At 37.5% G+C, this 26,491-nt stretch overlaps 1 protein-coding gene across 9 annotated transcripts in view; it reads left to right on the forward strand.

Moving 5' to 3' along the window:
* Positions 1-26,491, forward strand: part of DMXL1 (Dmx like 1) — a 90,514-nt gene that overhangs the window by 63,011 nt on the left and 1,012 nt on the right. For 3 of the 9 annotated variants that reach the window (XM_086628874.1, XM_086628875.1, XM_086628876.1), the window contains 13 exons: positions 4,975-5,166; positions 6,152-6,291; positions 6,620-6,705; positions 8,318-8,519; positions 12,151-12,268; positions 15,534-15,620; positions 16,289-16,410; positions 16,526-16,667; positions 22,233-22,293; positions 22,857-22,984; positions 23,166-23,258; positions 23,714-23,805; positions 24,757-24,809. In XM_086628874.1, coding sequence (XP_086485000.1) covers positions 4,975-5,166; positions 6,152-6,291; positions 6,620-6,705; positions 8,318-8,519; positions 12,151-12,268; positions 15,534-15,620; positions 16,289-16,410; positions 16,526-16,667; positions 22,233-22,293; positions 22,857-22,984; positions 23,166-23,258; positions 23,714-23,805; positions 24,757-24,809 — 1,516 coding nt within the window. Of the gene's footprint in view, positions 1-4,974; positions 5,167-6,151; positions 6,292-6,619; positions 6,706-8,317; positions 8,520-12,150; positions 12,269-13,579; positions 13,643-15,533; positions 15,621-16,288; positions 16,411-16,525; positions 16,668-21,905; positions 21,957-22,232; positions 22,294-22,856; positions 22,985-23,165; positions 23,259-23,713; positions 23,806-24,756; positions 24,810-26,491 lie in introns of all 9 variants that reach the window. The other 6 variants (XM_086628871.1, XM_086628870.1, XM_086628873.1 and 3 more) reach the window with 4 other exon arrangements.

Here is a 26,491-nt window from a genome sequence, read left to right on the forward strand (position 1 = left end):
CATTTTGGGTTTCAGATGTACAAAATTGGAAATCTGATAATACTTAACTATTAAGACAAGTTATTTTTCTCCTCTGATTGTCCTGACTTTCCAAGCAATTAAAAAAGTTTTAACATGTATTATTTCTGAGTACTTTAGTAGGGAGAAATAATGAACTGTCAGCTTTTACTGTAATGAGTTTTGCCTGGCATGCCAGAGGTTTTGAGAAACAGGTGCCTTGATAATGAGAATGTGCACATAAAATTTATCCATAGGATGTGCAGTCCTGCTGTCAGTCTTATGCATATATAGCTCTTGTTAGATCCTCTAAATTAATTTGTAACTTTTGATTGTTCTCCGCAAACATTTTATGACCTCCTAGAAAACGTGCTGCCATTACGGATTTTATAAATGTGTTACTTAGAGCAACCAAGTATCTAAGAAGATGAATTTAGTATTTGGGCAAGTTTTGCACAGGCTATTGTAAAGAAAAACCAAACCCTTAGAAGTCTTGCATTTATCTGCTTCCTGTATGTACTGTGAGGTAGGTTTCATCCAGAATCTATAACAAAACAACAACAAAAACTGAACTTGCATTAGTAGTGCTTCAGACTAGAAACGTTCCACTTCTGACTAGAAACATTAACAGTGCCATGTATCTACTACTCAATTTCACCAGCAAATCAGAAACAACAGTAAAGAGTCTTCATGTTTAGGCTTCAGATGCAGGAATGGCTTAATCTCAGAACAGATAAAAGGATACAGATTCCTCAAGTTTTAAAGCCTTCCAGCTTGTGTGAGGACCTACAGCAGCCATGCTGAAGTGCTCCTTTTTAATGCAGAATTATCTGCAATATTGTTAATAATGGAAACTTTGACATCAATGTGGGAATAATTGCCTTGAATTCCAGCTCTGAATTAGAGACTGCAATGTTGAACTTGCTTTCTTACAGTGTTCTGGAGTACTGAGTACTTCATTACTTGTGTGGCCTTTCTAGTCTATATTAAAGTCTTCGTCTTCTCACTATTATTGTCTTATTCTTATTTAAGTCAGCCATTAAAACTGATTAGAAATTTGGCTTGAAGTGTTTGCACTGTGAATGATGGAGTTATTTTGGCTCAGTAGAAGAAGCCTTAGATGGTCGAATCAGGAAATGCCAAAAAAGTTTGTATATGCCACCAAGTATTTTGTTGTGTTTATCTAATTTTTCAAGAGTCTTCCATTCACCATTTGTTGAAATGCTCACAATGTAGATAATATCTTCAGAAACATCTTGAGTTTAATATATGCTTACTTTAAGTTTTCAGTGAATCACTATTTATGAAACGGTGCATAAACACACAGAATTTACAGTCTTGTGAACATAGAGTAATCAAACTGCAGTTTATGGAAAATTGCAGTTGCTACTGTTGAATGCTAATTCATTAAATACATCACCTTGGCAATATGAGCTATTGCCTGTGATTAAATAGAATGTCATATTGAAAACTTCAGGGTTTGTAACCTTGCAAAATGCAAATTCTTTTCAGGTTTGAAATTGAAATGTCCAGCAGTGTAGACTTTCATTGGGCTTCTGTTCTAGATGGCTTTCATAGCTTCCCAAAGAATTACAGAAGCCTTTTCAGGGCTTTACACTTACTAAAATGATTCAAGGTGTGGTTAAAAAGTCAGTATTTCTTCGTCATGTGTCTGTTATTCCACTCTGTTCTGGACTTCAGCAGTGCTGATATTTGATGCTTGCATTCAGGAATGATGCTTTTGTAAGAGGTGGTCTTCATCATTTTACGTCTCTTAATGAAGACTTGGGTTTTTCATAGGGTGTTAGGTTGTTGATGCTTCATGACTGCACACAGTCTTCAGTAAAACACAGCAACTCTGACTTGCATTTAATTTTTTTTTTAAATTGAAAGAGATCTGCCTTTTAGCTCTTCCTGGGAAGGTGGGAGGGAGGTGACATGGGCAACAGGTCTTTTAGTTATCATGGCATATGTTGAATCTTGGCAGAAAGAGAAGCATTTTCCCTGTCTGAAATATTTCAATATTCTTGGAAAATAACATAAATTTTACATTTGTCTTTCAAATAAAATAGGACCATAGCTAAATATTTTGAATACAAAAAAACATGTAAGAGTTTTAACTAGAAGTATATGAGAAATTTGAAAGTGAATATAATTGATGATCTGAAATCCCAAATGACAAAGTCAAATTTTAAATGAATGTTTAAATTTATTTAAAGATTTTCAGAATGCAAAAAAAAGAAATTGGCATTATTAGTATGTATTTCTACTAACCACTTAGATAGTTGTACTTTCATTTGCCTTAAATACTCAATTTTTTTCCAATGGTTAGCCTGCAATATTCTTAAAAATACAAAGAATAATCCAACAGAATGGAAAAAAAAGTACTGTTGTAAAGTAAAGCATTTGCTTTTGAATTCTGCTTAGAAAAATAACCTGTAAGCATATACATGCTTATTTCTGTATCATGCAACACTTGCTCCTTATTTCATGCCTGGTGAATTTCTTTTTTTTTTCCAAGCAATTGCTAAAAATTCATAGTGATGCATGTGCATGCTCTTTCTTAGCTGAGGAGTTTTAAATAAGGAAATGAAAATAAATTGTACTTCATCTATTATATTTGTGACTTTTAGTACAGGTAAGTGGATTTCAAATAATATCCCTAAAAAGGGGAAAAAAACCACGATGATACAGTGTAGTAGTGCGACACAGACTGTTTAAATATCCCAGTTTCCGGATGAAAGATGAGATGTTGTCTTCAGCTTTCATTAGAATCTATGTATAAATTATTTTATAGTTCAGCTGCGTGTGGTGGTAATGGTCATCTTCATACATGGTCAAAAATGTTTTTGAAAATCCTGGAAAAACATGTTTTTTTCTGGTCCAAAAATGACCAGAAATCATGGAAAAAAAAAAAAAAAGAAAACCATCAGTGACTGTGAATACAGAGAATTTGTCCATTTGAAAAATAAAAAATAAAAATAGGTGTGAGTTGGAAAAAACTCAAAAGCTTTTTTTTAAAAAATCAACTTAAATCTTCCCGCCCTCAGGGTTTGCAGTTGGTTCAGTTTGTGTTATGAGCATGTAGGTCTTATATGTGGAATGTAACTGTTCTTAAATGAGCATCGTTGGGTTTTTTTGTCCAGTGTTAGACCTTCTGTTTTCAAGTTATTGGAGTACCCATAAGAGTTTTGAAGGAAATAATCTTTCAAGTATCTATCAAGACTCAAAAGCACCCATTTGTGTTTGTGATGTTCCTATTAGTTCATCCTTGCAACCTGGCTTGCCCAACATGCTGATGCTTGAACTCAGTGATAGAGATGTCTAATCTCCAGGTCAACTCTTAGCCTGCAGATTTGCTTTCTTGGAGCCTACTTACTAGTGCTGTTACATCAACCAAGGAGTCAAATCATAAGACAATCCATATTCCCCTTTACTTAAGAAGTGTTTAAATGCAATCTTTTATGACTATCTACCTGGTCTTATGGCTCTAAGCAAAGCAGAAATCCCACTTAACATGAAACAAACAAAAATTTTTCTATATTCTTCTTCTCTAACTTTTTTTTTGCATTGGAAAAAAAGAAGTGGACTGGAGTGCAACTTAAGTTCTGTTATTCCTTTGGGTGATGTCATAGTTTTCAAACCTTATTTGGAAAACGGAGATTTTTAAATGCTTAAGAAAATAGTAAATGTTTGGTACTTGGTTAAATGGGTGTTGGAAATTTTGGGGACTTCAAAAGGCAGTTCAAAAAATTTATTCCTTTTTTATGTTTTAGCCTTCTTCGTTTTACCTAAGTCTTGAAGTCATTCAGTTGCTTCACTGTAGAAACTAATCTCCATGCATTACATGTATCTACTTGAAAATAAAAAAAATTACCATCAGTAGGAAATGGATTTAAGTCCATTTTGCCTGTAATGGAAGATGAATGAAAGCTGCCATATTGTCTCAAATCTCCAAATATAATTCCCCTTCTCCCTCGTGCCTTCCACTTCAGAAGTGTTCTGAAGAGCCAAAACACTTAACTTACTGCTGAAGGTCACTGACAATCACTACCATTCCTTCTCTACTAACAGAAAGGCTGTATTGGAACACAATTCACCTACCAAGAACTGGCATGATTTTAGGTTATCAGGTGATTGTGAGCCTCTTCTTAAGTAAACTATTACTTTTTCCATACTTGTGAAGTTGACAAGTATGGAAAATAAGGGATCTGAAATGAGGCTTGCTTGTTCATTCATTTGTGATATAACTGTATTAAGATATTTCTGATAAAATGGATAAGCTATTTCCTTGATTACTGTAATCATCAAGAATGTAATTAAAATAAATCTCTCCTAGACACTTCTTATTCTGAAAAAAGTCAATGTTGGGGTAAGTGATGCAACCCCTCAACTTCTAGGAGTTAGAGTATTATTACAAATAATTAGTCCTTCCCTATTTGGTAAGGTGTATATTGGATTATATTCGTTAAAATGGGATCTTTTATATTTACTGCAGATATATATTGTCAGGACATATGGATTTATCAGAAAAGTACCATTTAGAAAAAAGTACAGACGTCCTCTGGAAGAAGAAAGAGAGTTGAAACTTGGAGAAGGAATATCAAGCATAGACATTTGCACCGTATATTCTGAAAGACAAGACTCTAAGTTGTCTTAAACAAGCATGATCAGTATTCATAGTGCTTATTAAAGTTTAGTTTTGCAGTTATCTGTCATCTTTGACGTAGGAAGGAAGCTTTTCATGCAGTTGTGGGTTTACTCAACTATTTAATATTATTTGTGCTGGGCGTTTTTGCCATCTGGAATTCTAGTTATGTATTAGGTTTGCATATTTGAGGATTAACATTCTTTATGTTTATTTGTTACAGAAATATTAAGATAAAATTCTGAAAACTTGTAATGAAGAAGACGTTTTCTTTCTGTTATAAATCCCTTTATTAAAAGCAGGAGGGAGGTGGAGCAGATGGTTTAAAGCAACGTACTGTATTTTCTTCCTCTGTAGATGATGGAGAGAAACGGCAAAAACGTTACAGGCTTTCATCAAAAACCTCTCCAAAAGAGAGTTCTCAGTTGCCTACATTGCCATTGGCAGACCAAGAATCTCCGTCTTACAAAGAAAGATTTATTCCTCCTGAGCTTAGCATTTGGGATTATTTCATTGCAAAGGTAATTTTTTGCTATTTTGACAAATATCTTTTATCACTTCTGGAATAGTTTTTTTTTTTCTTAGTCTGTATTCTAGGTATTGATTTAGCTGTGTGATAGAAGCAGCCTGTTTTTATTACACTGCCTATAGATATTTTTGAAACAGTTTTCTTAAACTGTTGGTACAAAATTAATTTGTTATCAGACAATACTATGAACAAAACATGTTGCTTTTTACAGTTGCAGAGTACAAATGTATAGATAATTATGGATCAGCTATTTGGATGAACAAGGAAATGCAAGAAGCTTTTTGTTACCTGTTTCAAACAGGTGAAATGAATGGATATACTTACTAGGAATCAAATTATGTTGCCTTCTGTTAAGTCTGCTGAGGCAGATGTTCCTTTGTAGAAAGTGACGTAGTTGTATGGAGCTGTATGGCACATTTCTGTATTAAATACTAGCCGTATCAGCAAAACAAATAAGTAAACAATATTTTAGGAGCAAGGACAAAAAAAGAAATTGAGAATAATGAATAACACAGTGGCACGCTAATAGTGGGCTTATCATAAATAATGAACTCTGTAGGCAGGAAATAGGATTGTGTCCTCCTTTAGTTCTTTCAGCCCTTGGAAGAACTAGAGAGAAAATACACTGGTGGTTTTGACTTCAGTCTGACAAAAAACAAGCTTGTGTGTCCTACATGTGATTTGATACATTTAATGTGAAAGTAAAGCAAAATCAGAATTGGAAAATGGTTAGTATTTTCATTTTTAGTATTAGAATTTTGAGTAGGGTAAAAAATAGTTAAGCTGTTAAAGTATGCAATGCTTATGGACAGTTACCCTTTTCATGAGGTACAAACTCCAAATCTTACTAAATTGAGTAAGATAATATACCTGCTTTTTTATAAAAAGCATTAAATATTATAATGATGCACTTTAAAAAAAGATAATTTAAAACTAAATGTTGGCTGGAAGATAAGGAATACTGTTTAAATTTTTAGCCTTTTCTTCCGTCGCAAAGTCGAGTGGAATATGATTCAGAAGAGAGTCAGGAAAGTGGCGAAGATGATGAAGATATTGATGGAGATGTGTTTGCATCAAATTCACATAATCAAGAGCATTCTAATTCAAATTCGTACAGGTAAGTAACTCTTAGAATGCAAGATGTTCTGCAATGGCTAGACTTGCATTTCTGGCCTTTTACTTTTGAGATAATAACCAGTTACTTGATATTTCATGGCAGTGCATTACATAGACTTAGTTAATTTACAATGATTATTTTACTCATTTTATTAATGCATAGTATAGTCACTTTTAAATTCAAAGTATCTATAATATTCTGAAGTACCGGTTTTAGTTTTCAGCAGTTTATAATGAGGATTTAAAGATCTAAATTTAAATCCTAGTTGTGAATCAGTGAGAAGTTTATTTTCCTATTAGTAAATGACTTACTAGTGCTTTCTTGTTAGCTGGTCACTGATGAGATTGGCAATGGTGCAGCTGGTACTTCACAATTTGAAGATTTTCTACCCTTTGACTGGACATGATCTTTCAGGTAATAAGCAGCAGAGCTCTTTCTTCTTACTTAATAACCACATTTAAAATCAGTAGTGTGTTGAATAATAAGTATGTTGTAGCTTCATTTTTAGTTCAAAAGTCCTTAATCTTTCCATGATGTGAGAATAATTGTTCTGATACTGTCTGTCATACAGGTATATTTATGAAATAACATGGTGGGTGGGTAAGATGAGCGGGTGAGAAGGAATGCTAATAGTTAGCAGGAGACTCTGCATACTTAGTTATTTCTTTGCCTCTTAGTCATACAAGAATGTTTATAGGATTTATTTCTTGGTGGAAACTCAATAGGTTTTTTGCAATTTAAGTTACATATTTCCTACTCCTTGTTTCATAGAATCATAGAATTAAGGAATAGTGTGCATTGGAAGAGACCTTTAAAGATGATCTAGTCCAACTCCCTTGTTGTGGGCAGAGACATCTTGCACTAGATCACATTGCTCAAAGCCTTGTCCAGCCTGGCCTTGAATGATTCCAGGAAGGGGGCAGCCACAAATTCTCAGGGCAACCTATTCCAATGCCTCACTACCCTTTTTCAATTTAAAACCATTACCCCCTGTCCTGTCACTACACGCCCTTGTAAAAAGTCCCTCTCCAGCTTTCTTGTAAGCCCCCTTTAGATACTGGAAGGCTGCTGGAAGGTGTCCCTGGAGCCTTCTCTTCTCTAGGCTGGACAACCCCAACTCTCTCAGCCTGTCTTCATAGCAGAGGTACTCCAGCCCTTGGATCATCTTTGTGGACCTCCTCTGGACCTGCTCCAACAGGTCCGTGTCCTTATTGAGTTGGGGGCTCCAGAGCTGAATGCAGTACTCCAGGTGGGGTCTCACAAGAGTGGAGGGGGAGAATCACCTCCCTCGACCTGCTGGCCACGCTTCTTTTGATGCAGCCCAGGTTATGGGTGGCTTTCTGGACTGCACCACTCATCTTGGTGTTATCTGCAAACTTGATGAGGGTGCACTTACTATCGCTATCCACGTCATTATCAAAGATATTGAACAGTACCAGTCCCAGTATGCACCCCTGAGAGTCACCACTTGTTACTGATCTCCATTTGGACACTGAGCCATTGACTGCAGCTTTTTGGGTGGAGATATTCCAATTCCTTATTCATCAAATAGTTGCTCCATCAAATCCATATTACTCCAGTTTAGAGGTAAAGATGTTGTATGGGACCATGTCAAAGGCATTACAGAAGTCAAAAGCAGAGGATATGAGTTGCTCTTCCCTTGCCCACCAACACATTCAGTTCATCATAGAATGCCACCAGATTAGTCAGGCAAGATTTGTCCTTTGTGAATTCATATTGCCTTTCTGTCATCACCTGTCATCCATATGCCTTGACATAGCTTCCAGGAGGAGCCGTTCCATGATATTTAATTTCTGTCAGCATTACAGAAGTCTGTTGCTGTATTTAGCAATGACAGCACAAAGCAATTCATCTTTTTATACTTGCAAATATGAAGTTGAGGTTTGAATAAAGCTTACTTTTGGAAATATTTAAAATACACTTCAGCCTTACACTGTGAAATTATCTTTGTCAAGGTTATCATGGAGACGGAAGGATTTTTATGATTGTTCATTTCTCTTTCTAGAGCTTCCAGTTAGCTCCCCGATATGCCATGCAGTTTTGAAAACACTACAACGCTGGGAACAAGTTCTTCTCCGACGTCTTGAGCTATACGGGGGTCCACCTCAACATTATATTTCAATTCACGCTTCTGAAGATGCCCTAGCTGCTGGTCCTGCATTGCTTCGCCATAAAACTTTGCTTGAGCCTACAAACACTCCATTCAGGTGAGTCTGATTTCTATAAACACAGACTATAGTATCTTTAATATACATTAAGTATTATGACGTTAGTGCATGTGATAGACCATAACTTCAATAAATGTATAATGTGAGTTTCTAGACTTACTCATCCATTGTGAAATTGTGGGTACACGTCAGAATTCGTGCATCTCTGGTCCAAAGCAATATCAGGAGAAACAAAATTTTCTGATTTTTTTAAAGTTCTGTCATGGTTTTAGGCTGATCCAGCAACTAAAACTCACACAGTCTCTCCTTCTCCAGTAAAGTAGAGAGGAGAGAAAACAAAAACCAAAGGGACTGAGGGTTGAGACAAGAACAGAGGGAGCACCCACCAACCATGGTCCTGGGCAAAACAGGCAGAACTTTTCTCAAAGCAAAACAGTTTATTAATGATTACTTAGAAGGACAAAGGGAAACAAAAACCGATTACTTGAGAGGACAGAAAGAAACAAAACCAGATCTTAAAACCGACACCTTCCCCCCCTCCCCCTTTCCTTTTCCTCCCGGTTCTACCTCCTCCCCCCAGCAGCACAGGGGGCAGGGACTGGGGGAGTGCAGGTCAGTTCATTCTGTGCTGTTACTGCTGCCTCTTTCTTAAAGGAGAAGGAGTCCTTACACCCTTTTCCCCTGCTCCAATGGATCCCCTACCCACGAGGAAAAATCCACAAACTTCTCCAGCATGAGTCCAGCCCACTGGAAACAATCCTTCCCCACAGATTGCTCCGGTGTGGGCTTTACCACAGTCTCGGGTACTTAGGGAGCTGTAGCCACTCGCTCCGGCGTGGGTCATCACGCAGACTCCAGATGCTGCTCTGCCTTGTCGTGCACCCCAACAGGACCATCCTCAGGCTCAGGCATCTTCTCCCCACAGGCTGCGAGTGGGTCTCTGCTCCACCGAGGCCGTCCTGGTTGCAGGGGGGCCGCCTGCTATCTCACCACCAGCCGCAGGGGAAACTCGGCTCCGGCACACCTCCTCCCGCTCCATCCTCACTGACGTCGTGTCGATGCAGCTGTTTCTCTCAGATCTCAGTCCTCTCCATGTGAACTCAGCCCAGTGGGCACCCCGGGAGTGGGGTGCCCCCAAGTTCCCCAGCTGGCTCCGCCGCCGCCATTCTCCGTGGGCGGCGCCGGCCCGACGCAGGCAGCTGCCCGGCCGGGAGCCAGGGAGCGGGGGCAGTGCCCTCCTCCCTTCTCTGCTCGATCCTGGGCGAAGCACCTTTTCCGGTTCCCTTGTCCTGACTTAAATAGGGCAATTCGCAGAGGCGCCCTATTGGCTCAATCCCGAGGGGGATGGCAGTCTGATCTGGTGGCCAGAACTAAGCCTAACCCGGTTCCAAAACCGGGGAGGTCGCAGGGAGCAAAATCCCTCTCCTGCCACCAGAACCACCCCCCCTCCACATCAAACCATGACAAGTTCTTTTATTGAAACTTAAGGTAGTGATTTTGAGTGTCTCTGGAAAAACTATGGTTGACAATAAAATAAAGAATAACAAATACTGGAAACTATGCTAAGGCACATGGAAAATGAGGAGGTGATTGGTGACAGCCAACATGGCTTCACTAAGGGTAAATCCTGCCTGACAAATTTGGTGGCCTTCTACAAGGGGGTTATGGCGCTGGTGGGTAAGGGAAGAGCAGCTGACATCATCTACCTGGACTTAGCCAAAGCATTTCACACTGGTCTGCGTGACATCCTTGTCTCTGAATTGGAGAGACATGGAACTGATGGGTGGACCACTCAGTGGGTAAGGAATTGACTGGATGGTCACACTCAAAGAGTTGCGGTCAACGGCTGTGTGGTGTGGTCAACACACTGTAGGGAAGGGATGCCATCCAGAGGGACCCTCACAGGCTGGAGAGGTGGGCCTGTGAGAAACTAATGAAGTTCAACAAGGCCAAGTGCAAGGTCCTACACATGGGTCAGAGCAACCCCAAGTACAAGTACAGGCTGGATGAAGAATGGATTGAGAGCAGCCCTGAGGAGAAGGACTTGGGGTGCTGGTTGATAAAAAGCTCAACATGAGCTGGCAATGTGCACTGGCAGCCCAGAAGGCCAACTGTATCCTGGGCCGCATCAAAAGAAGCGTGGCCAGCAGGTCGAGGGAGGTGATTCTGCCTCTCTACTCTGCTCTCGTGAGACCCCACCTGGTGTACTGTGTTCAGCTCTGGGACCTTCAACACAAGAAGGATATGAACTCATTGGAGTGAGACCAGAGGAGGGCCATGAAGATGATCCAAGGGCTGGAGCTCCTCTCCTCTGAAGAGATGCTGAGAGAGCTGGGGTTGTTTAGACTGGAGAAGGCTCCAGGGACACCTAGCAGCCTTCTAGTACTTAAAGGGACCTACAAGAAAGCTGTAGAGGGACTTTTTGCAAGGGCGTGTAGTGATAGGACAAGGGGCAATGGCTTTAAACTGAAAGAGGGTACATTTAGATTAGATCTAAGGAAGCAATTCTTCCCTCAGAGGGTGGTGAGGCACTGGAGCACGTTGCCCAGAGCAGTTGTGGATACCCCATCCCTGAAAGTCTTGAGGGCCAGGATGGATGAGGTTTTAAGCAACTTGATCTAGTGGAAGGTGTCCCTGCCCATGACAGGGGTGTTAGAACTAGATGATCTTTAAAGGTCCCTTCCAACCCAAACCATTCTGTGATTCTACGAAATTTGCCCTGACAGATAATTAAGGATGAGTGACTATGAATTAACTAATTGTACCACCTTTGGAGGGAATAAAATTATGTTCTTTTTGGTATCTTTTCCTAAAATCAGAGAAGAAATATTTACTATTTATAATATTTGCATAGTTGTGACTCTACATAATTGCATGCTGTATTCTCAGTTTCTAAATTGTCACTTTTTGAATAGATTTCTAGCTTTTTAATCTTACTATCACCTGTGGCTGCAGAATGAACAGAAGGTCTGTCTTTTTGTGTTACAGTATCTTCAAAATTGTGCCACTTAGTTTTGTAACTTGAGTTGATTAAAAAGGAGCCGTTTAGCATGTATCTGCTGCCTGGCATTATTTTAAATTATGATTTAAAGCAATTCAGTGTTTGATGGGTTTTGGCCTGCCGTAACAAGCTATATTTGTATTTACAAGTTTTGCTTGACCATACATAAACATTTTTCTGATTTAATTCTACCGTCCTTCCAGTTTTGTTACTGAAGTGTCATGGTTGTTTCAGAGATGTTACACAGCTGATGATGTGTTCCTAACAGGAAGTGTTGATCATTCTTGTCCATGTGATAGAAGGGCTCATTAGCAATAAACAGAAGTGATCCATGTTGTAAAGAAGGAGATGGACTGATAAAAATTTATCCGTATGCTGATCTTATTGTTGTGTCATATCTAAAAGAGATTTTTCTCACTTGTCCCAAGACAGGAGGTGAAAACGCTACCTGTTCTTTTCCTCCTTCCTTTTGCACCTCCTTTCACATGTAGGTTGATCAGGAAAATGGTACCAGAATGCTTCCAAATAAATAGGTCTTGTACAGTGTTTAGGGAGCTGTAGTTCTGCCTCACCATTTGTTCTGACCATAGTTTGATCAGAATATAAGATATTGTAGTCTCTTATAAGTATGAGCATGATGTAAATATTTATTTTAACTTTGTTCTGTAGATCTAACAGTCATGTTGCACTTTCTGTGAAGAGACTCTGGCAGTACTTGGTTAAACAGGAAGAAATCCAGGAAACCTTTATCAGAAATATTTTTACAAAGAAGCGATGCCTAAGCGAGGTTAGTATGGTGTATAAAACATGTCAAATGTTGCAGATCAATCTATGAGCTTTTACTTAAGTTATTTGGCTGGCTTGTTTACTTTCTAGCACATGAGTGCATAATATACTTGGCCATGACTCTAAATCTAGAGTGTTTCAGATGAAAAATCTTTGTCCATTGTTTCATTGAAAACAAAAATAATTAATCTTTGACTGTAGACTGACAACTAACACCACTTAGCTACAGTCATCCTCTTTGTTAACATCAGTATAAAAGCTGCCTCAATAGAATGGCACACTTTTTAAAATTTCAAAGGTTAAAAATGATAACGTGATCAGTCAAAGTTCTAGAAGTTAGTTTATCCCTGTCATAGTTAACGTGAGTTTATCCACTGGTTTCTATCATGTTATCATTCAATTTTAATAAGAAAAATAGTCATTCAACAGTTAATATTTCTGTCCCTGATGGCTTGTCCCAATGTCTAACTGGATTCCAATTTCCAGATTCAGTTAAATGTTTTGAAGTTGTGGTTCTGTAAATGAAGTTTTGTTTTTTTATCTCCCTCTTCAGTTGCTCCTTTTCTTTCTTACTCACCCTTATTCCAAATAATTCAGAAGAATCACTTGTATTATAGGAAAATTATGAAGTACCAGAAACATAGGAGAATGAAACAGATCTGAACAAATTAAACAAGCAGGAGAAAAAGAGTATTCATGAGTAGTAAAGCCATGGCAGCAAAGAGTTCTGTATGAGCTAATCTTTGTCCTGTCACAACTACGATATTAGCTTGTTATTTATGGCTAACTGTGTTCACTATAGGCTGCAGTTAAAAGGAAGATTGTTCCTTTTGCCTTGTCCTTTGAACATGCACCATTTCTGATCATGTCTTATGTTAATGCAGCCATGTTGCTATGCTGTATGGAAAGGTATTTTGGAATATTTTAGATGTGCTTTATATGTTTTCAAGATCACTGACAGCTTTACACAACATAGGTGTGTTGGCTTTATTTTATGTCTGCTTGTTACGTGTAAAATTTCAGTGGACGTCACTTATTTTCCAAGAAGCTTGACTTTTGAGATAGACAAGATGCTGTCACAGTACAGAATAGGTAAATTAGTGTCTTCCGTACTGAATATAGAGTTTAGAATTTGATATAGTTGCTGTTACTACTACATAAAATACATATGTATGTGTGTATAAACATGCAAGTTGTGTTTCAGTTGTTCTGTGTTCGGGTAGACAACAAGGAGTTAAGATTTCCTTGATGCCTTGCGTGTTATGTCTTACCTTTTATTCTTTGTTCTGTGGTTGTTCTTTCCTTGGTGAAGTCATTAGAGGAGCACAATGAAACCATGAAAAATTCTGTGGTGGAGGAGCCCATCATCAATAAGGTACATCGTAGTAATGCTCAAATCAAGTAGACCTTACATCAGTATGAGGTATCTTTTTGAAGTGGAGCTGATCTCCCTTAGAAAAATCTTCACTGACATAACAAATATACTTAATATTCAGTTTTTCAAGAAATTGGATTAAACTAGTTTTGTTATAGAGCTGATCTGAAACTAAATGTATCTTAGACAACTGGATTAAACAATCAAGTAAGAACAATATGTATTATCGAATTCTATAGCTATGCCAAGTGAAAACTTGAGATTTGCCCAAGTAACAAAAATTCAGTAGTACTATGGGAACAGAGTGCATACAGGACCCTTCAACAGTATGAGATGGCTAGAATAGTTACTTGTAAGAGAAGGTGGTTAGCTGAAATTACGGCAGTTTATTGTGATATTAGTTTGCTACCGAAAGTTTTCACTGAGCCTTACTTAGTTTTAAGATGGTGACAAATGAACCCATGTAACAACTTTATAGCAACTGTCTTGAAAGACTGGTATGAGAAACTAAAAAGGTGTAATACTATGCCTAGGAATGCAAACAAATACTGTGTTCTTCAGGCTTTCTTTTATGGAAGTAGTGAGAAGACATAAGTGAGAACAGCCTGTGATATCCTTGGGCTTGTTACTAATTATGAAGTAGAGCAGTATTAGCAAGTAGGTGATTGGAGCTGACTGGAGAAAAAGGCTTCTTAATTTCATGCAGGTTCATTCACCACGTAACACAGATCATGTTTCTATAGCTGTTTGTCACTGCGGTTTTGTGTGGTTTTACATACATAAAATCACTGGAGTATCAATTTTGTTGTAGTCTTAAAAAAGGTTTTCTACTTTGTGGTGTATAACAGCTGCAGACTTTTTTCAGACTTCAAAAAGACTATTTGCAGTTCTTTGACAGCACCATCTTACTGTTTTTAAACTAAAATATCCATCTTTAAATCTTTGGAAGACCAGAGAATTAAGAAATTGAAGGGGAGAGGCTGGGAAGTGGTAGTTCTGGAATAATTCTTTGTGTTTTGAAGAAAATACAAAATTTTACATTTGTAATTCAGGTTTGAATTTTTATGTCACCATTTGTTTGAAAATAACTTTTTTTTTCCTGTAAAATTATTTTATAGCTACAACAGACTGAAGTCTGTAATCTGTCAGTTTAATACTTGAAATGCTGAGCTCTTAAATTTTGAACAGGAGTACTACAGTGCTCGTAGAGTTTGGAATTTTGTTGTGTGCTGACCTGAATGCATTTCTAAAATAAAAACAGGTAGACAAGATTCAAATGCAACAGATCACATTAATGGTGGGCAGAGGGGAAGAAAATGTGGTAGTGAAAAGTTTGTGGCACTGGAATGTGTAGGATTCCAAATTTATATAATTGGGGAGAATGGTGAATAGATGAGCTGACAATGTTCAAATTTATTTTCCTGCACAGGATATTGTCTGCTCCTTCTTTTGGACTATTTTATCAGTTTCAGTGGTGAAAAGTGTTTGCTAAGAATGTGAAAAAACCTAGCAAATTTTTTTAATGAGCAAAATATCAAGACTTGTTTTTTTATTATCAACACTCCCAAGTGTGCATGTAGCCTCACTGGTTTTCAACATCTCTGAAAAACTTGAGAATGAACACAGTGTTGTGACTTCTGTAACAAATAATGTTTTCTGTGTTGCTGTGATAATCTCATCATGGCAGTGGGCAGCTAGATTATTACACATGAAACAGTTTTACTGTAATTATTACAGATTATATTTGTCTTATTTTCTTAGAATTAAAATTGAGGAGAAAAAAAAATTATATGAAATTTCATACAATCCAGTGTTTGGTCTCCGTACTTCCAGTTAAAAGCAGTGTTGCTTAGAAGTTTGCATTTAAATATGCTTTACTTTTTAAATACAGATAGAAACAGATTTGGGATACCCAGGAGGCAAGGCAAGAATAATCCATAAAGAGTCTGACATCATTACTGCTTTTGCAGTCAATAAGGTGAGCATAAAGGAGGTAGGATAGTCTAAGTGTGTTGTACTTCCACCATACCAACAGGTGGTAGTCTGTTGTGAATGGGCAAGATATCCTTTGCCAGCCATTCTGCTACAGCTTGAACTCCTAGCACTTGCTTCTCTAAAGCGTTTCAAAATTATCTTTCATAATGAAACACTTCTGCTACCAATTGCCTTTTTTTCTGTTGTGCAATGGATTGAGGGAATGGAGAGGTGGCCTCTACTTTTTCTTTAAGCTTGTGTGTAGGAGTATTTTTCCTTCACTGTCCAAGAGAACCAGGAAGTCATCTTTTCTTCTTCTGTTTGACCATTTAAGCCCTAAGAAGTGAAGGAAGAGAGTTTGATTGCAACCATTGTAGTATAGTTACTTCTTGCTTATCCTCTGAGGAAAGCAAGGAGAAACTAGAGCTGCTTGAGAGGTATAAAATACAAATACTGTGTGATGCTATTCCAGGTGCAAATAAACTTATAAAAGGGAAATGTCAAGTTTAGACAGTTTTAAGTTTATAAATTTGTAGACATGAATGTTTGGTTTTGTAAATTGATTGAATGTTTGTTTTTGTGAACTACTGTACCATAACTGGAGAAAATTATAAAAAGCAACATTTGACTATTCCTTTTGTATCTACCTTTGTGTGTGTTACTTTTTTTCAGGCAAATCGGAACTGCATCGCCATAGCATCGAGTCATGACATTCAAGAATTAGATGTTTCTGCAATTTTGGCTACACAAATCTATACCTGGGTTGATGATGATGTGGAAATAGAAAATAAAGGGTATACTTTCTATGTTTCCAGTATCACAGTTTGACTGTGTATAAATCAGTGTAACAAAGCACAGTATATAATGTTGTTGTTTGGAATCTAACTTATACTGTTGTTTCATTTATAGGCCTGATGATTTCTTAGTTATACATGCTCGTGATGATCTGGTAAATGTTCAGGGAACCACTCCTTATACTCATAGTAATCCCGGCACACCTATCAATATGCCTTGGCTTGGTAGTACACAAACTGGCAGGGGTGCATCTGTGGTAAGTCACTTGTGAAAGATTACCTGTATGTACTCTATCTCTGTTCAGTATTGTTGGTTACATTTTACAATTAATGTGTAAGTAAATGTAGCTTTTCTGTGTAATCAAAGTGAACTGGAATTTTTTATAATCATCTGATTAATAGCTTAAAATACTGCACAGAATTTAAGATATGCTAACTAAACAAGCAAGGTTTTTAATCAAGCCATATATGCTTTCTTTACTTAAGATAAATCATTTAAAAATAAAGAGTAAGAGTTTGGGTAAGAAGTTGCAGCTTAAATTGTTCTGAAGTGACTTGAAGCCAAATGCTGTATCTGAAGAGCATGTATTCAGGAGATTTCAGGATATGATATAAATTTGTAAAGATTGGGTAGAAATATCTGTGTGAAATATCGAGGTAGCTTTTATTTTAAGCATAATCTTAAGTTTCATTCTGAGTTCCAGACTATCCCAATTTTTATTTGAGTAAATACCAGCTTCTGCTCTAGTACAAAGTACTGTTCTAGTGCACTGTATATTAGTATGAACATGGATTATAGAAAGGACAGCAAATGAACTCCTAAAGCAGATTTTGCTGGCAGGACAGAGGCTTCAAATGAAATTAGAATCATAGAATCATAGAATGGTTAGGGCTGGAAGGGACCTTCAAAGGTCATCTAGTCCAACCCCCCTGCAAGGAACAGGGATATCTCCAACTAGATCAGGTTGCTCAGGGCCTTGTCCAACCTGGCCTTGAACGTCTCCAGGGATGGAGCATCCACCACCTCTCTGGGCAACCTGTTCCAGTGTTCTACCACTCTCATAGTAAAAAATTTTTTCCTAATATCCAACCTGAACCTACCTCCCTCTATTTTAAAACCATTACCCCTTGTCCTATCATAACTGGCCCTCCTGAACAGCCTCTCACCATCTTTCCTGTAGGCCCCCTTGAGGTACTGGAAGACCGCTATAAGGTCACCCCGGAGCCTCCTCTTCTCCAGGCTGAACAGCCCCAACTCTTTCAGCCTGTCCTCATAGGAAAGGTGCTCCAGCCCTCTTATCATCTTCGTGGCCCTCCTCTGGACCCTCTCCAACTGGTCCATGTCCTTCTTATGTTGGGGACTCCAGAACTGGACGCAGTACTCCAAGTGAGGTCTCACGAGGGCAGAGTAGAGGGGGAGAATCACCTCCCTCGACCTGCTGGCCACGCTCCTCTTGATGCAGCCCAGGACGCGGTTGGCCTTCTGGGCCGCAAGAGCACATTGCCGGCTCATATTGAGCTTCTCGTCCACCAGTACTCCCAAGTCCTTCTCCTCAGGGCTGCTCTCGATCCAATCACCACCCAGTCTGTATTTATGCCTGGGATTGCCACGACCCAGATGTAGGACCTTGCATTTGGCCTGGTTAAACTTCATGAGGTTGGTACGGGCCCACCTCTCCAGCCTGTCAAGGTCCCTCTGGATGGCAAAATTAGTTGAACTCCGGAAACTGAGCAACTTAAACTTGGGAAAAATGGGGATTCTTGGTTTCACAAGAAAAACAAGGAAGGCAGGACTGCAGAAATAGGACCAACTACAAACATCATGCGCAGTTTGAACTACGCATGGTGCTGATGTATGACTGTTTATCTCCAAAGCTGTTGTCAGCTATGTCGTCTTTGAAGTCCTGTGCAGTTCTGGCATAACTCTACTTAGCAGCATTATTAAATGTCTCACTTCTGAAGATGTTTTAGTGGAGATAATCAGTTTCGCTATTCAGCATTTCTGAAATAAACTAGAGTGAGGGACACCCCTATGTCCACATGAACAAATTGATCCTTCTTATCATAGAGGTGGCACCTGCACAAGGGTAGATCTTACTTTTAGAAATAGAGTCTGTGCCTGAAGTGAAGCTTAGCCCTGAGCAAAAAGCTATTAGCTCAGATTTCATTCAGATTGAATGATAATTCTAGTCTGGCTGTTGACACACTTACCTTAGTTCCTATGCAGCATAGATGCTTTCTAATAATACAAATCTTTTGATTAGTTAGCTGGATAGATGCTCATTTGGAGCCACTTAACTGGACTGACATGGTCATACAAGACACCCGTATCTCTCAGCCTACCTGCACATAGATGTGGAGTTTTCCTAGATAACTGAATGCATTAAGTCTTGTGACTTGGCTGCTGTTTGTGGCATTTAACAGCTCAGAGCTAGTCCGTAAGTGGTGGCAAAATGAAAGAACCATGTTAATTCATGTTGTAGTTCATTTTTGAAAATACTTGATGATTAGGTGGAGTAAATAAGGAATAAGCATTATAAGAATGATAATGTTATTCACACATGGAAGTGAGCAATGTGCCAGCACCTACACCTCTCCCTTCTGTTTAGGAACTACTAATCCTAGTTGCCAGTTTTGCAGCTTTGGTATCAGAATCAGGTCTCTTCTGGAAGTGTTCTTTGAATGCCTTTGACACTTTTTCCTCGCACTTCCATTTGTATACATGCACACACACACACGTATGTATAGAATTTGTGCGTGTTTGTATACCTCTTAGCAAAGTAATTGCATAATCTATTAATGTAAACCTTTCTTACATGACTTTCTATTTTAAACGTAGTAAAACTTTCTTCCCTAAAGAGATAAGGCTATACTTGCATTGAATGCGTTTGCTGTTAAACTTTGGACTTAGGTTTTGTTTGGCATACTATTTCACTGTGGCAGAGAAGCAGCCCCAGCACACAATGTTGTCTGCACACTAGAGAGGGGAGACAAAGGTACTGAATGAAGGACGAAATAACTGAAGAAAGATGTAGGGATTCTTGGGAGGAAATAGTGTTACTGTGGAAGGACTCAAATCTGGAGGAAAACCAGCTTCATCAAAATCTTTCTGTTGCTAGTATTTGTTACTTTGTTTCTTCAGATACTGCTTTTTATCTTTGTTCCCATCTTTGCTTTTCCATAATTCGCAGTCCACATAGTAGATGCAGTCCACTGTTCTTTACTGTTACTGGCTTTTCAGTCTTCTTGTCTCAGTTTCCCTTGTTTATGGAAGTGAAGCAGTTGGACTTAAGACACTCAGACAGTTAACAACTTTTTATTAGCTCTAAGGTTTTTCTGTTACTCTTCTTCACTGTTCCTCTTACGCAGTCCATACGAGGTAAGTAAGGAGGCTCACCACCAGGTTCTTCAGTACAGTTATGTTTGCACAGTTTCAAAGAGATCACTAAAGTAAATAGTACATACTGTCAGCTTTGAAACTCAGGTAATGTTCAACAGCTTGTCTTCCCAACTGGTGTGACTGACGCCAATATTCACCAGTTTAACTGGTCAGTCATATTTTAAGCTTTTTTATTCTTCACTCTTACTGTACATTAGGCCCAAAGCACCTCATTCTCCAACAGAGAAATCAGTGTTCTAGCCATCAGCTATCGTTAAGAGGAAACTGAGGGCTAGCAGTATCAAATGTCAGTTACATTGATAATGGAAGTATTTGTATTTGATAATGATACTTGGCTTCTAAATCAGGAACGCTGCACCAGAGTTTTGTGTTATTATAGTCTTTCAAACTCACGTTTCTCTAAGCATGCGTTTTCCCAAAGCATAATCCAGTAGGTGTTAGGGGATCATGATGCGTGCTTATCTGTTGAATGAAGGAAGATGATTTCCATTGTCTTCTGGGTAAAGTCAGTAGCTGTAAAATGCAACACAGCCTTTCATTTTGGTGAAGAAATAGAATGAGCATAAATAATTGTGCTTCTGCTTAGACATAAAGATAAACAGTAAGTTTAGAGAGCAAAGTATTTAATTATTTACTGATTGGTGTACGCACTAATGTTTGACGAATATAATTCTCTGTTGTCTTTTCCTAAATCTTATAATGTCTGTCTTCCTTTGTTTACCAATGTTTTACCAAACTATTGAGCTTTTTTCCTTGTCATTTAAAGTATTTAGAGAAGAAAAGGAAATACGTATTTGAAGATCTTATTTTTTATCTTTGGGAAAGTGCTTTGAAATAAGCTTGTGTAACCAAAAGGCATAATGCTTTCTCTTTAACAAATAATAAAGCTTTGAGAATTGAAAGATCTAAATCTGCTTCCAAAATGTAATCAAGAGGATTTCAATTACTCCACTAATCTAAACCCTGGGAAATCTTAGCAAGAAAATCAATTATTTCCCTTCCAAATGTTTTTCCTTCTTTTTGTTTGCAAACAGAAAACTTGGAGAACATTGCTTTTCAACTCCTTGGATCGTATGTAGTGCTATGAAGCAAGTAAAAATTGTAATTCATACCTTCTTCCAGTTGACACCGTGATATGAGTGGAGGCCAGGGGAGAATGGCATACTTAAAATACTTGATTTGCTATGTAGTGTTTCAGTGGCAAAGCAGTGGCAAAATACTGTACAAAATTTTAACAGTTGAAAGTCACTGTTGGACTTGATCTTAAAGGTCTTTTCCAACCGAAATTATGCTGTGAAAGTAGTTCAGTGCCAGCTTGATACTGATGCTTGCTTAGTAAGTGGTGAACTGCTGTGTTGAAAGTGAGTGCTCTGGCAACAAACTTCTATTTGTGTTATTGTTTAAGGTTAACACCTGGCACAAATGTAAACTTACACCTTCTTCTTTCTCAGGTGTTCAGTAAATAATGAATGCATGAGTGAACTGAATCCAGCAATATTCTGAGGAAAGACCATCCTCAAAGTAGCCAGATGCTTTTGAGGAGAACTAGCAGGAAATAAAAGAATGAAAACTTAACTTTGGCATACATTGCTAGAAAGGAAAGAAGGGAAGAGACATATAAGGAAAATACAGATGCATTTCCCTTATGAAAAATCCCTGCTGTATCTTTCCTATTTTACATTGGACTTACAATTTAATTAGATGGGATTTTTATCTTAATTGTCTAATGTCTCCAGTCTTCTTCATATGATGAACTCTTCCCAGTTAGGAATTAATAAACTAAGGAAAACAGCGTTCTTGGTAATGTACCTTTCTCAAAGCAAAGTCTGGAATTTAGGAACAAAAGTGCTACTGAAAATCCATTGGAACTGTATTTGCAAAATTATAAAGGCTTTTGAAGAATTTTGTATTTACCAGTTGCTAGATATATTGCTTATTCTGGATGGCTTCAAATAATCACTTTTCAATCAATGGCAATAGATTAACTACACTTGAAAATAAATATATTCCTTTCTATTTTTTACTTCTGTTAAAGTTTGTTTACCTCTTTCTTTACATGCTTCTGCCTCTCTCTTGCTTATCTTACAATATTCAGGAATATTCCAATAAATTTAATGGAATCAGAAAGGAATTGGCAAGAAAAGAGGTAAGACTGCAGTCTAAGGAGTGTTTATATTTGGATCCATAAATCTCTGAAGCAAAAAGTTAATATTTACCTAGATGTATAAAGCTGCAAAAGTATGAACATCTGCGCTAGTCTTGGAAGAAACTGACTTCTGTCTGAATTTCTAAACCCAGTACTTGATGTCAATAGGCATTTTAATAGGAAACAACTCTCTGCGATCACTAATTATTCTAGTTGAGTAACTTTTTGTTCAGTAGTATTGTTTAATTATTTTCTATTATTTTGTATATTGAACAGATGCTCAAGAAGGCTATTAATAACGTCAGAAGAATGGCTTCTCATCCAACATTACCATATTGTAAGTTCAGTTTTGTTAGAAAAAGGTTATCTAAAGATTATATATTTACTTATTGGCCCAGTTTCGTCGTATGCTGCTATTTTGTACTCACACAGCAATCTATTATACGTTTTAAAGTTTGCTTATAAGCCCTATTTTACTGAAACTATTTTTTGTTTCAAAAAAAAATAATACTGAGGGATATAGAATAGCCTTTAGAAACAGTGCTGGTTTTTACAGCAAAAAGTACTGTATTTCTGTTTATTTGTGACTTGCACGAAAGATAGTAGGAAAAAGATACACTATTATCTCCAAGTAAATAGCTTTTTGTTTCAGTACCATCTAAATACAGTTCTTAATTAAATAATTAGTAAGTGTAGGAAAATAACCTTTGAATAGCACAGCTTTAAGTTTCAGTGCTACTCCTATTACTCCTACAATGTGCCAGCTACTATGGCACTATTGTGACAATTATTTTGAGGATGCTGAGAGCTGGGGTGAGATTTCTTAAAAGTTTGGAGGCAACCTTCCTGCTCAACTGCTACACCAACTATGGAAAGTCATGTAAATATTTTCTGTTGCAGACCTGACAGGCGCTCAAGATGGTAGTGTAAGAATGTTTGAATGGGGTCATGCACAGCAAATCACATGTTTCCGATCTGGTGGCAACTCAAGAGTAACTCGAATGAGATTCAATTACCAAGGAAATAAGGTAACAGACAGAATGCTTTTGTGCTTACCCTCTTCTATTCCTCTTCACACACCACCCCTGCCAAATAATTGTAAATTAGCAGAAACATCACATTCATCAAATCTGAAGTAGTTTCTCTGAATTGTGGATAATTTCTCTGTATACATACATATGCATTTACAGTTAATATATCCTTTTTCAGTTTGGAATTGTTGATGCTGATGGATATATAAGTTTATATCAAACAAATTGGAAATGTTGTCCACTTACTGGAACTTCACCTAAACCATATTTGGTAAGCTGAAAACTAAATTTGCTTCCATAAACTTGTATTGTGCTCTCTTTCCTTCCTCCTTTAGAGTGATTAGGAGAGGGCAAGGATTGTGCTGATAGGCAGTAGTAATCAAGATTTAATAATATATTGCTGCCATCCTGGGATCCATACAACAGACAAGTTCTTAAATCCTAATCATACTTATTAAGTCAGAGAAAATGCAATGTTAGATCTGAAAACTTGAGTATTCTTTGAGACTTGTCAATAATTGTCAAGTGTTAATTAATTATCAATAATGCGGGACTGAAAATTATATTTCCATGAAAAATTAAGAGTATCAGAAGGCATACACGTACCTTTATGTCCTGTGTTCTTCGAATTGTTTTTGAAACAGCTTACCTTCTTGAGGAAGGTAAGGTCTGCTCACACAAAATCCATTTCTTTTTTAATTAATTTCTAAACTGCAATTTTTTCAGACATGGCAGTGTCATAACAAAACAACCAATGACTTTGTTTTCATCAGTTCATCATCTTTGATAGCCACAGCAGGGTCGTCTTCGGACAACAGGTAAGAACTGCTGTGATAATACATAAAAATGAAGTGTGAAGGGCCCCTTTTCTCTCCTTTCTTCCCTGCCCTCCACGCCCCCACCTTCTCTCTGCCCCTCGCCTTTTTTTTGGTGATTCTGCTTAAGCATTTTAAGAACACCGTGTAGTTCTGCTCTCTTTCTTTGGAGGAGGAGGAGAAAAGCAATATTTGCAGCTAAATTTTATGTGCCTACTAACAGAGGTTCCATAGGGAAGCACAAATCCTCTGTTCATGTTCCATATGAGGAGCGGAAGTGGAGACGGAGATGCTGATATCTTCTTCCTGATATCCAGTGACAGGATGTGTGGGAGTGTTTCAGAGCTGCGACAGGGGAGGTTTTGACTGGACATGAGGAAGCATTTCTCTACCGAGGTGGTGGTCAAACACTGGACCAGGCTTCCTAGCCTGTCAGTGTTTAAGAGGCATTTGGACAATGCCCTTAATAACATGCTCTAACTTTCAGTCAGCCCTGAAGGGCTCAGGCGCTTGGACTAGATGATTGTGTAGGTTCCTTCCAACTGAACTTTTCTGGTCTATTCTACTCATATGAGTCTGTCTTAAATTATTTTTATAGATGTAGGGAGTTGTGTGTAGCTCTTCATTTCACACTTAGTTTCTTACAAGTAAGTTTTGATCAACAAATAGCAAAACCTGCTAACATTCAGGTGAATTGAGCTATAAAAGACTGTAATCTCAATATGAGTCCTTTATGAGACTAACCAGGCACAAACAATTGTGTAGAGGGCATGTTCTTGAGTATAACTGTGAAAGTAATTTGGGGTCTGCTCAAAAGTGATCATGGAAAGTCTGCTCACAGTGCTTTTACGCCTGAAACAGTCTTTTTAAGGTTCAGGTGACTTTTCAAGTATTCAAAATACTTTAGAACATTTGTCACTGAATTAAATGGGGTTTTTTTTGTTTTTTCTACAGAAATATTTGTCTTTGGGATACTTTGGTTTCACCTACAAATAGCTTGGTGCATGGTAAGTAAAATACGTAGAGCAAAATACTTGATCACAGTAAAAAATATGTATGTGTTTCTGTCTTTATGGAAAAGTTATTGAGAGAAGTAATTTTAATATTAGTGGTAAAACATTCTTCACTGTCCTGTGTGAGTGCACCAACAGCAATATAAAAACAGATTCTTGAGAAATTATTTAGTGCTATATATAAATGATTGGTTTCCTGGGCATGAGCACCTTCCTTTGCATACCTTGTATCCTTGCACCACAAGTGCAACCCGTGACAGCCAGACATCTGTCTTTTCTGTTACTTTTAAAAAAATTCTGTGCAACTCCTGCATGGTCTATCATGTTGAGAAGAAAATAGCTATAACACTGTCAAAATTGCAGTTTTTAACACAGTTATGCAATACATATTTGCAGGATATGCATCCACACCCTTCAATTCAAAGTTCCTATGGCTGTCTGTACTCATAAATTTTAAGTATTTAATTGCCTCTGTGAAAATCCTGTCCTCAGCAAAGCCATGATTATAAAACAGTTCTCTGAAGGTGCGTATATATGTGAATAAAAGCACAAAATTTTCTAGAAAATACTCAGTGATTTTTATTAATATATTGAACAAGCAGATGTACAAATAATATCTCTTAATTATGTACTAATTTTCAGAGTTGAATTAAAAGATGAACTTAACTGCTGTATTTGTGAAGTAGTGCATTTTTGCTTTCAAAGATTGTCCAGTTCTAAGGCACTTTTATCTATTATGCCAAATACTGTGGAATGTTTAGATCCTTTCTCTGTGTGTGTGCATGTATAGATATGTACATAGAGTATTATAAAAACGCTTTAGAAGAATTATTCCTGTAAGCGTGCATTTTGAGATGTAATAAATATATTGCATAGTAATACATATTATTAGTAGTAATAATGTATGTATTAGTATTACATATTATGTATTAGTAATAGATATATGTATTAGTAATACATATTATAGTATATTACTATACATATAGTAATAATAACTTTATTACTAATATTTTGTTGCAGTGGAAAAGAAATACATTTCAATATCTGAAATACAGAAATAGGCTCAGAGAGAGTTGTGAACTCCTTGTAATTGAAGTATGGTGAACGCTTAAGTCAATGTGTGAGACATGGAATTTCTAAACGTAAATTTAGAAAACCCTTTGAACTTATATAAGTACAACATGCCACACGCCACCTGTTAAGATTCATAGTGTCTAGTCTCAGACATACTGAGCTTTGTTCTGGTAATTATAATCTTCATTCACTTCCTCCACTCATTTCGGGGAGTAGACATTTCCAAACAAATGTGAAAAGCAGCAAACTGAAAGTTAAACAACCTGTGGAAACTTAAAAGATATTTGAGCAAGTAATTTAAGAGGATATTTCTTATGGGAAACATAGACTTTAAAATAACAAGCATTGGAAAGTTTGAAAATAATCTGTTTCTGGTCAAGGCTTAATAGTTTGTGATTACACAGTGATAGAAAAAATGATGTAAAATTTTGTTCATACAGATTGTAACTGCTTGGTTTGAGAATACTGCAACTTCAGGATGTCTGATGTGAACGTGGGCTTACACGTATACAGTACTGCAGTAAATAGACTGGTTGTGGTCAATTGGATTGCAGCATCACAGTTACTGTTGCTTGTCTTGAGCCGTTAGATGTTGATGGAAA

Source organism: Tauraco erythrolophus, chromosome Z (genome assembly GCF_009769465.1).
Source record: "Tauraco erythrolophus isolate bTauEry1 chromosome Z, bTauEry1.pri, whole genome shotgun sequence".
Lineage (NCBI taxonomy): Eukaryota > Metazoa > Chordata > Aves > Musophagiformes > Musophagidae > Tauraco > Tauraco erythrolophus.